The sequence below is a fragment of the Eucyclogobius newberryi genome, unplaced genomic scaffold, assembly GCF_026437365.1.
Source record: "Eucyclogobius newberryi isolate DKJ021-1_F unplaced genomic scaffold, fEucNew1.0.hap1 SCAF_2, whole genome shotgun sequence".
NCBI lineage: Eukaryota > Metazoa > Chordata > Actinopteri > Gobiiformes > Gobiidae > Eucyclogobius > Eucyclogobius newberryi.
The window spans coordinates 46,127,371-46,139,539 of record NW_027315834.1 but is presented as its reverse complement, the minus strand read 5'-3'; the positions used below and the strand labels follow the sequence as shown (position 1 = coordinate 46,139,539).

Below are 12,169 nucleotides of genomic sequence, written 5' to 3'. Positions count from 1 at the left end.
GTATTGATTGTTATTGGATGCTGTGCTGTCTTAGATAATTTGTAGAAAGTTTGATTACATCTGCTCTTACTAAACAACCTGCACATCTTCTGACCCTGATGACACACGCTGACTATTACGCTGCCAAGCGTGAATCTGACTCTGATGATGACAAGACTCCTACAGTTCATCCTGAATCTGACAAATCTAATCTGCTTTAATTGAGGATTGCCTCACACAGTTTTATGTCCATGATGGCTTATTTTTATTAAATGTTTTCTTTTATGGATTTGCTGATTTATATAATATTTGAAATTGATTTTTAAACATTTAATTTGTTTTTGGGGGGTTTACGTTCTATTATTTTGTGAGGTTGCGTCTGGCGCCTCTTTAGTGTGATCACATGTGGATGTGATCAAAAGGGGGAATTGTGAATATTGACAAAATTATTGTCATGCATTTATATTATATTTTTGTGTCCTATTCATCATATTCAATTCAATTCAATTTATTTTTGTAAGGCCCAAAATCACAACACCAGTCGCCTCTGAGGGCCGAATCAGCAATGTCTGTGGTGACGATGGAGTCAGACAGTGTCTGTGGTGGCGATGGAGTTAGACAATGTCTGTGGTGGCGAGGGACGATGTCCCAGGGTCCTCTGTTCTTAGACCCTCCTTCTCGGCCAGGAAAAACTACAAAAAAACTTCCTTGGGAAAAAGTAGAAACCTGGAGGAGTTCCAGAGTGAAGGAGAGACATATGGGTCACGATGTTCTTTCTGTTTACTTTCTGATTATCTGTGGACTGGTACAAACAATCTTAAAGCTGACGTCATGCAGGCAAGTACCCCGCGGTCGCAAGGGGGGCGAGGGCCTTTATCGCCGCGTGCGGCTTTAATTTGAATTATTCTTAATCTTGAGTTTATGTTTTAACTAAAACATGGCTTGACAAAAACACAGGAAATGTAGTTCTAATAGAATCTGCTCCACCCAACGTTAAGTTTGAATCTGAAACACGAAAAAACAAAATGGGGGTGGAGTCTGTGCAAGACAGACAGTGTATTAAAGTCCCGACCAGAGAGCAGAACACACTGGATCACTGCTACACAACCATCAATAATGCCTTCCGTGCTGTGCCCCAAGCCGCGCTGGACGCATCAGACCACGTACAGAGGCTAAAACTCTGTAAACCTGTAGTGAGGACTTCTAAGAGGTGCACCAATGAGGCAGTGGAGGAGCTACGCGCGTTTTTGGACATTACAGACAGAGGTGTTCAGAGCTGCCACAGATGGTTTGGATGAGTACACGGACACTGTGACATCATACATTCAATTCTGTGAGGACAGCATCATACCCACACCAAAGTCACGTTCAACAACAACAAACCCTGGTTAACACCCAAACTGAGACAGTTAAGGCGGCAGAAAGAGGCAGCACACAGGGCCGGTGACAGAGAACGCTACAAAGAGGCAAAGTACCTCCCACTTTAGCAGGGAGGTATCGAGAGCTAGAGCCCGCCACAGTACGCGTCTGAAGCAGCAGTTCTTTGACAACAACCCCGCCTCTGTGTGGAGTGGGCTCCGGCTTCTCACAAATTACAAGCCCCACGCCCCCCCCCTGCTGTGGACGATATAAAACTGGAACAACAACTTAACACTTTCTTCTGCAGATTTGACTCCCCCTCCCCCACTGTGGCCACCTCTGCCATCCCAACCCCGGTCCCCCCCACCTCCCCCTGCAGTTCCCCTACAGAGCCAACAGGTCTGTGGACGACGCCATCAACCTGGCACTATACTTCACCCTGCAGCATCTGGACTCCCCGGGAACCTACGCCACGATCCTGTTTGTGGACTTCAGCTCGGCATTCAACACCATCCTCCTGCTCTGCTCCAGGACAAGCTCTCCCAGCTCAACATACCCCACTCCACCTGCAGGGGGAGCACTCACTCCACCTGCAGGGGGAGCACTCACTCCACTCCACCTGTAGGGGGAGCACTCACTCCACTCCACCTGTAGGGGGAGCACTCACTCCACCCCACCTGCAGGGGGAGCACTCACTCCACCTGCAGGGGGAGCACTCACTCCACCTGCAGGAGGAGCACTCACTCCACCTGCAGGGGGAGCACTCACTCCACTCCACCTGCAGGGGGAGCACTCATTCTACCTGCAGGTGGATCACCAACTTCCTGACTGATCGGACGCAGTGCGTGCGGCTGGGGAAGAATGTCTCGGACACACGGACCATCAGCACAGGAGCCCCACAGGGCTGCGTACTTTCTCCCCTGCTCTTCTCCCTGTACACAAACTGCTGCACCTCCAGCCACGCCTCCATAAAACTAATCAAGTTTGCGGACTACATCACCCTCATTGGCCTCATCTCGGACGGGGATGAGTCTGCCTACAGGAGGGAGGTGGACCGGCTTGTGTCCTGGTGCAGCGGTAACAACCTGGAGCTCAACGCCCAGAAAACAGTGGAGATGATCCTGGACTTCAGGAAAGGTAAAGCCCCCCATCACCATCTCGGGCTCCCCCATCTCCACTGTGGACTCCCTTTGCTTTCTCGGTATCACCCGGGACCTCAAGTGGGAGCCCACCATCAGCTCCCTCACCGGGAAGCAGAGGATGTACTTCCTGCGGCAGCTGAAAAAAGCAAAGCTGCCAGTGGAGATGATGGTGCAGTTTTACACGACCATCCTCGAGTCCATCCTCACCTCCTCCATCACCGCGTGGTACGCTGGAGCCACAGCCAGGGACAAACAGAGACTATAGCGCATTGTGCGCTCTGCTGAGAAGGTGATCGGCCGCCACCTTCCATCTCTGCAGGACCTGTACGTCTGCAGGACTCTAGGACGTGCAGGTCGAATCACAGCCGACCCTTCTCACCCTGGACATGGACTATTTGAGCCGCTCCCCTCAAGCAGGAGGCCACTCCCCTCAGGCAGGAGGCCACTCCTCTCAGGCAGGAGGCCACTCCCCTCAGGCAGGAGGCTACGGTCCATCCGGACCAGAACCTCCAGTCATAAGAAGTTTCTATCCCTCTGCCGTTGTACTCATGAACACTTCTTAAGCACTTTGCACTCACTGCACTGTCCACTTTTATTGCACCACATATGTCTATTTTTAACTCTACCTACCCATTTTAATACCCGATAATAATTTATTGTCCATTGTTTTTGTATTTATTGTTCAGTGTTATGTTTGTGTTGCACCGACCGCCAGGACAAGTTCCTATATCTGTGAATTGTGTTCATTGTTAAATGGCAATAAACTATTCTGATTCTTTAGAGATTAAATAATTACCCACAGGTTGTGTTTTGGGGTGGGTCTCCTTTAAAATGGAACTAAAACAGTCTCCATCCATTCTCTTCATTATTTTATACAAGCCTCTCCAGCACTGCCAACGTTTTAGTGATGATTTTACTGAGATGTTTCAGTCGCACAGACTTTGATGGTTTGGTCATTACAGGTGATTTTAATGTGCATGTGGATATATTTGTAACGGAAACGCTAAAGAGCTGGTTGATGCTGTACTTGAAACATTCAGTCTTACTCAGCATGTGAGTGGCCCACAGCAGAGTGGCCCCACCCACAGCAGAGTGGCCCCACCCACAGCAGAGTGGCTCCACCTTTTCAAAATGGATTATGGAATGTAAAAAAAAACTGAACTGATTACTCGATTAATCGAAGAAAACAATAGATTCCTCGATGACTAAAATAATCAATAGCTGCAGCTCTAGTTGAGAGTGGTGATGTCATGGGAAAAAATGTCATTTTCACAAGTTTCAGTGCGTTATGAAATGAAGAGGACTTTACTGTTTCTTTTTTAACAGTGAATAAACAAGAAACAAACAGTAAAAAAAACAAGAGCAGAGAGAACAACTGACATAAATATAGATCAGTCTTAGACATCCTGAAAAAACATAGAAACCAAGGCACATGTCAAATAAAACAATCGTCCCACTTTGTCCACAGTCCCTCAAATTTGTCCATTTTCAAATTGACTTTGAATGTGATTTTTCCATTTTGTGAATGTCCAGTACGATGTCATCCACTGTTTTGTGAAAGCCTTTTTCACTGCTCCAGATCTGTTTATTATGTCCATGTAAGGAGTTTGGAGTTCCAAGTAAATGGTTCTGAAATCTAGTGGAACGACAATGTCATAAATTGTCTTTAAAGCTTTATTGATCTCAGTCCAGTACTTCTGAGCATCAGGACAGTCCCAGAACTCCATAGTGGTCCTTGGATGTTCATATATTTTCCCATTTCTCGTCAGTCAGGACAAAATGACCCTCTCTTTGCCATTTATTTTTAATGTCATTTATAAAATGGCTGCCTAAATAGTTAACACATCTCCCTGCTGCACCGCTCTCTCTCTCACCTGGAGAAGCCTGGCAGCTCTGTGAGGATCCTGTTCTTTCATCTCTCCAGCGCCTTCAACAACATCCAGCCGCTGCTCCTGAGGGACAAGCTGGAGACGGCTGGTGTGGAGTACGACCTGCAGAGTGGATCCTGGACTACCTCACAGACCCACCCCAGTTTGTGAGAGCCCGGGACTGTGTGTCTGACACTCGGATCTGCAGTGTGGGGGACCTGCAGTGTGTGGAACCTGCAGTGTGGGGGACCTGCAATGTGGGGGCGCCCCAGGGCACGGTCCTTGCGCCCTTTCTCTTCACCCTCTACACTGCAGACCTCAGACATGACACGGACAGCTGTGTCCTGCAGAAGTTCTCTGACCACTCTGCCATCATCGGACTCATCACGGACGGCGATGATGCGGAGTACTGTGGTGGCAAAAATCTCTCGATAAGACAAAGAAGCAAGTTGTCTCGTTTTCAAAAGTAAACTGTTTAATCTTGTGGCTGCATCAGAAAGAAACTCGTGTGGACTCGGCCATTCTCAAAGAAGGCTGAGTCCACGCGTCTGTCTCTTGCCTGCTCCCCAAAATATGTGTCTCCCAAGTCCCCCCGTCCCACGTCTGTCCCCTTCCCTAAATCACAGATGGTCACATGACCACACACACACACAGAAGTTCCCGGTCACTGCTCTCTCAGGTACAAAGGAATCAAGGAGCAAATGGGACATAAAAGAAACAGGGGTTTCAGGAAGGAGACAGTACATAACATTTGCATCAATTCAATTCACATGTCTTGCTGGCTTTGTCCTAGTGTGAAACAGAACGTGAGACTTTCACTAGTCACTCCAGGAGGTCCGGACATGTAAATTTCCAGGCCAAGAGGAGTTGTGTCAGGCTGTTGACAGTGTTAGAACTAAATCCAATTGAAAATAGGATTGAAAGTTAAAAAGCAAAGGGCCAGATTATATTTTTCCACAGCAGTAGAGGACTGGAGCAGGACTTTGTGGACTGGTGTCAGTGGAACCACCTCCTCATCAATGTGGGGAAGACCAAGGAGATGGTGGTGGACTTCTGCAGACGCCACTCTGCTGCCCCCTCACCAGTGAACATCCAGGGACGGGACATTGAGAGAGTGACTCATACAAGTACCTGGGTGTTCATCTGAACCACAAACTGAACTGGACTCATAACACAGACGCACTGTACAGGAAGAGTCGGAGGAGGTAGAGTGAGGAGACTCAGGTATTTTGGAGTGACAGGGCCACTCCTAAAGACCTTCTCTGACTCTGTGGTGGCATCAGCTCCTGTAGGTGTGGCCTGCTGGAGCAGCAGCATCACAGAGAGGGAGAGGAAGAAGCTGGACAAAGCGCCGTCCTGGGCTGTGCTCTGGACTCGGTGCAGGAGGTGGGGGACAGAAGGGTCCTGGCTAAACTCACATCTATGCTGGACCATGAGTGTCGCCCCCTGCAGGACACTCTGTCCACTCTGGAGAGCAGCTTCAATGAGAGACTGATTCACCCTCGCTGTGTGAAAGAGATGTTTCACAGGTCTTTCCTTCCTGCTGCTGTCAGACTCTACAACAAACACTGTTAGTCCTGAACATATGCAATACTGACTGACTTAACCATGTGCAATACTGTCTTATTGTGATAAAATGTGAATATGATTATATTTCTGTGATGTATTTTATCTGCATAATAGTGATATTTTATCTGCATCATTAGTCTAAGAGAAGAACGGGTGTGTGACAAACTGCATTTGTGAAGGGGTCGTAAAGATGGGCCAAAGGATGTTGCCCCAGGAGGGGGGGTGACAGCCCAGAGGAGTTTGGGTAATGTTTACCCAAGGCTTGATCTCTAGGAAAAATACCAAGTGCCTTGATGTGAGGCTGACCAATGAGAAATGTGACCCGCCTATTCCAGAATATCTAATAAAACCAACCAGCATGGGAAAAAACAGGGTGAGACGCAGGAGGATCACGCAGGCTGCGTACCACAGCTTGCATGATCAGTCCCCGCGTTTTCTCCCAAGCTTGCCATACAAATGTCTGATATTTCTGTGTCGTTTCATATTCTAAGTTGAATTGTGTTCTCTATGTGTTACGGAATAGCATCGGTGCATGTCTGATTCCATGACACTTATTCATGTACAATTACTGTCATACTCATATGCAATAATGTCACATTCATGTGCATATAACTGATGTAAATAGAGTGTTTATTTTACCATTATTATTAGTATTATTTTGTCTTACACTAGCTGTTTTTATTTTATTTTCTCTTTATTTTTCCCCTCCATTCTTTATTAGGAAATGAGAGGTTTTGTCTATAGGAGTTTTTGTTTATAAGAGTTTTTGTTTATAAGAGTTCTTCTATTAAGAGTGTTTAGATTAATAACTACTGAGTCTCATTTTCTGAATGGGAGAACTCGATTCATTCACTGACAATTATAACTCTAAAAAAGATCAATAAAAAGGTCTATAAACCAGAATGATGTGTGAGGTCAAATAAACTAAAATATCACAGCAATTCATTGCACATTCATTACACAAGCGAGGCCTGGACTTAGTTTAAAGAAATGCTGGTAGTGAAAAGGAAGTTTTGATTAATTCTAAAATGATCTGGATGGAACCTGACTTTAATGCCACTCTGCAAGTTTCAGCCACTCTCAGGTCTCATGTGTCCAAGAGAAGGCTCAGATGTGGATCAAGGCCTCCTCAGAGATCTTTTGGGATCTTAGAGCCGTCTGTGGCGCTGGTATTTGCTCAGAGTTTAGCATTAGAAGATTTCTGACGAGTCCAACGATGCAGCATGACGCTGAGACGTGGGGGACAATGGAGGGGCCCCTGGGATCTACAACCTGGTGTGTCCTGATAGAGGTTCAGATCAAGAAGAGGAGCGAGCAGAGGCTCAATGGTCTTTTTATCTGACCTTGGAGGTGTGGCCTAGAGTGGGCGTGCCTATAACTTAAACCAGCAAAATGACATGTAACCATAACAAAATACTGCAACAATGTCAATGTCAATACTGCAACGTTAAGTCACTTTAAATGTGAAATACAGTCATTAAGGACTTCATCCTGAGAAAGTTTCCATCCAGCAGAACAAAAGGATTTGTTACAGTGGACGATTCCACTTCTCCACAGGGGTCACGTCGTTGGACCCATTTGGTGTCCTCTGTGTTCTTTATCAGAGGTGTTGACCCAAAGGGGGGAGGGGGGTGTGGTGAAGACAGTGTTGTTGGTCCATGGGGGATGGGGAACATTCTTCCCCTCATCCAACATTTTGCTTTGCTTTCTGCAACAGTGTCTTGAATGATGAAAAGGTCATGTCTTTTAAAGGTCTCTTTGGACACATATGTCCTACAGAGGCCATTTTGTTCAGAAAGAGAATCCCTCTTTGAACAGAAAAGGAAGTTTAAGGTTCAACATCCTGTCATCTACAATAGTGTATTGAAGCCATGGGGCGGGAGAAGCCCTGGCCATTCTGATGCTAATCAGGTACTCCGTGATGAGGGAGCTAAAGTCAGCTAACAAAAGGGTTTGATAGCCCTTTACAGTTAGGATACAAAGGAGAGTAATCTCAAGTGAAACTGTAAACACCCTTCATCAGTAGGTTACACCTGGTGGGCGGGGCCTACTCAGTGTAGAATAAATATCTGCACTCTCAAACTAGATCCTCAGATTGAGAATGACTCTTGGATGAGTCAAAACGTCATGTTTTTCTAAATAACAGTGTCAAGATGACAAGCTCATTTATCGTAAAACATGAACATTAGCAGGAGTTTGATATGAAAACACAAGCATCTGATAAAACTAAGGCTTTTCAACAGTGTGGATTCTCATGTGTCTTATTAAGTGGCTTGAGTCTGAAAATGCCTTCGCACAAACATCACAGCTGTAAGGTTTGTCTCCAGTGTGGATTCTCATGTGTGACATTAAGTTGCTTGATTTTGAAAATGCCTTTGCACAAACATCACAGCTGTAAGGTTTCTCTCTAGTGTGGATTCTGGAGTGTTTCTTAAGAGCACCTGCTTGAGAAAAACTATTTCCACACTGGTCACACTCATATGGCTTTTCTCCTGTGTGGGTTTTGTAGTGTCTCTTGAGTGCAGAAGCAGACTTCCATGTCTTTCCACACTGGTCACAGGTGAACCCCATTCTTCTGATGGACTTTTAGGTCTGCCATAAACACAGAAAAAGAACACATAAAGTAATATTAGTGTTAAATAAATAACTTATTCTTTTGTCAGTTCCTTGTCACTGTTGAGAGTGGTGTTGTTACGGAAAAAATAAGAATAATTTTCACAAGCTTCAGTAAGTTATGAAATGAACAGGACTTTATTGTTTCTATAAGAATGTGGACAGTGTAACAGGCTCTGGCTTTGGGTGAGGACCGACAGTATCAAACCATTCTGACCCAGAGCTCTGTCATTTAAACATGTTTACATTCAACATTTTGGCAAAGGATTTGTCAAAAATATGTTGCGACATCAATGATGGAGGGTTTGTTCATCTGTTACTGTGGCAAACAGGACATGCCAGTTGTTACTGCAGCTTCCAATTATTTCAGAAAAATATCTTTCCCTAGTTCTACATAAAAATGAGGTTGTACATGTTCAGCTTCTCTTTGCAAATCTCATTTGACTTAAGCCATTTCCGTTGGGCCCAGCGGCACTCCCTTTTCTGTGCCCTGACCCATTCATCATTTTCCCATGGCACATTCTGCTTATTTTTAACCATTTTAGCCTCAGTAGGAGCAATGGTGTCCAGAACATTCAAAGCACTATATGTAATAACAGAGTTCAACTGGCCAACTGCGTGGAGTCAGTGGTTTAAGTATCAAACAATGTAATGTCACGTCATACTCTTGTTTCATGGATTACAATTTCAATATCATAAATAAGCAGACTATTTAAGATTAGCATGGGTTTAAAACTACATCTACAATATTATTTATGTATACATTTTTCAATATATTGCCCTATGTATGTGTTCAGTTGTAGGAGGGACAATGCAGAAGAGGAAGTGGGCGTAGACTGTATCTTTCCCACTTCAATCATCAATTATTATTTTTATCAATTATTTATTGTTACTAACCCTAACCCAGAGTGAGAGAGTGTGAGAGAGTAAGTGAGTGAGTGAGTGAGTGAGTGAGTGAGTGAGTGAGCGAGTGAGTGAGTGAGAGAGTGTGAAAGAGAGAGAGAAAGAGGGTGTGTGAGAAAGAGCGAGAGAGAGAAAGAAAGAAAGAAAGAGAGAGAGAGAGACAGAGAGAGAGAGAGAGAGAGAGAGATAAAGATTTGTGTTTCTGTCTCTGCAGCAAGAAAAAGTGATGCTGTGAAGTTTGTGGCCCAAGATGGACCTGAAGAGCCAATAATAATGTATTTGTTGCATCAAGTGCAACAAATACATTTGTAACAGACACAAAACCAAACTGTGTCACTCATGTGATGTATCATGTGATGTATCATGTGATGTATCATGTGATGTATCATGTGATGTATCATGTGATGTATCATGTGCTGTATCATGTGATGTATCATGTGCTGTATCATGTGCTGTATCATGTGATGTATCATGTGATGTATCATGTGATGTATCATGTGATCAATGGCTCTAGACTGACATGGTCACTGCATGTGTTCAGCCTGCGTTGTGTAAACTGTGTTTTACTATTAAAATGACCTGATTACTAATGAAGTTCATTGATATTCAAATAAATAAAAGTTTAACGTCATGAAAAACATTGCTTCATTTGTAATTTAGTTTGATTTTGTCCACTTATCTTGGGAATAATTGATTTCCTTGATTTTACAAAAAAAAAAAAAACGAGTAGCACTTTAATTCATAAATGTGCGATAACAAAGTTAGAGGGCTAATATTAAACATAGCGGGTCCAACAGACCCGGAACAAGGGTTAAACAGGTCTATCTTGTAGGAAATAAAACAAAACCTCAAAAGCATGCATTCTTGTGAGCAGGGTCGCCACTCCGTAGATTTGACTTGTAACTTGGCTTAGTTGTATTTGCTTTGTCTCCATGGGAATAGATAATTCTCTGATGTTGTCTACATGGAGCAGGTGGTATAAATGGTATAAATACAGCTTTCATAAATCAAATCTAAACTGTGCTGAGTCTGAATTATTTCCCCATGTGGGACAATAAAGGAATATCTTATCTTATCTTAATTACACTTTTAAATGATGAGGCGGATCTCTGCCGTTCACAAAAATGGTTTGAAATGTCGACGTCTGTGTGTCTGTGAGACGTGTTACATTACCTGCTTTCTTCTTTAGACGTTATTCCTTAGACTTCAGACTTTATTCCAGCAGTGTTTTGGCAGTTTGGTGCGTTGTTGCTGTTTTATGGCGGTCGGTATCCAAGTGTTACATTACTGTCAGACTTTATTCTTTAGACTTTATTCTTTAGACTTTATTCTTCAAGACTTTATTCTTTAGACTTTATTCTTCAGACTTTATTACCCCCCTCACCCCCCACCAACCACCAGACTGATTGCACCTTCTTCTTCTTCTTCTTCTTCTTCTTCTTCTTCTTCTTCTTCTTCTTCTTCTTCTTCTTCTTCTTCTTCTTCTTCTTCTTCTTCTTCTTCTTCTTCTTCTTCTTCTTCTTCTTCTTCTTCTTCTTCTTCTTCTTCTTCTTCTTCTTCTTCTTCTTCTTCTGAAAAATGTCTCCCTGCATTTTGGATGGAATGCTTAAAGTCTATATTACAGAGTAGACATTTGATAGAATATATATATTATATATATTTACTGAACATGTTGCCTATTTGTCCCCAGTTTGACCATTTTTGTAAAGTTTATAACGTTACTTCCTGTTTTGGGCAACACATCTAAACTTGTGTCAGTGAAGTCTAAACTGTCACGTCGCCTTTTGATGACACAGAGGGATTCTTTTTAAAACTGAAACTTCACAGATGTAAAACTAAGACAAGATAAGATAAGATAATCCTTTATTGTCCCACATGGGGAAATTCCATTGGTGCAACGCAGGAAGATACAGAGGTAGATACAGAAGAAAAGAACAGATCACTTATAGGAAGTCTGAAAAACACTTTCAGTAGAAGATCTCCTATAAATAAAAACTCCCATAGACAAATAAATAAATAAATACATAAATACCATTGCATGTGATCACGACAGTAATTGCACATGAATATGTGTCACGACAGCACATAGGTTGCACATGAATTTCACAGTAATTGCACATATGACGGAATTGTGTCCGCTCTGGAGAGCAGCTTCAGTGAGAGACTGATCCACCCTCGATGTGTGAAGGAAAGGTTTCGCAGGTCTTTCCTTCCTGCTGCTGTCAGACTTTATAACAAACACTGTTAGTCCTGAACACTCGCAATACTGACCTAACCTAATACTGATGTGCAATTCTGTCATATGTGCAATTGCTGTTGGAATTCATGTGCAATTCATGTGCAATTACTGTGAAATTCATGTGCACCTATGTGCTGTCGTGACACATATTCATGTGCAATTGCTGTCGTGATCACATGCAATGGTATTTATGTATTTATTTATTTATTTGTCTATGGGAGTTTTTATTTTATTTATAGGAGATCTTCTACTGAAAGTGTTTTTCAGACTTCCTATAAGTGATCTGTTCCTCTGTATCTACCTCTGTATCTTCCTGCGTTGCACCAATGAAATTTCCCCATGTGGGACAATAAAGGAATATCTTATCTTATCTTATCTTATCTTATTGCACATCAGTATTAGGTTAGGTCAGTATTGCGAGTATTCAGGACTAACAGTGTTTGTTATAAAGTCTGACAGCAGCAGGAAGGAAAGACCTACGAAACCTCTCCCTCACA

The 12,169-nt window shown here is 43.4% G+C and overlaps 1 protein-coding gene across 1 annotated transcript in view; it reads right to left on the bottom strand.

Moving 5' to 3' along the window:
• Positions 1–8,281, bottom strand: part of LOC140366988 (uncharacterized) — a 51,604-nt gene extending 43,323 nt beyond the window's left edge. Inside the window, exons 1-2 of the mRNA XM_072453263.1 lie at positions 8,159–8,281; positions 2,948–2,951 (exon numbers count right to left, since the gene is read on the bottom strand). Coding sequence (XP_072309364.1) covers positions 2,948–2,951; positions 8,159–8,266 — 112 coding nt within the window. The 5' untranslated portion in view covers positions 8,267–8,281. The remainder of the gene's footprint in view (positions 1–2,947; positions 2,952–8,158) is intronic.
• Positions 8,282–12,169: the final 3,888 nt, after the last annotated feature.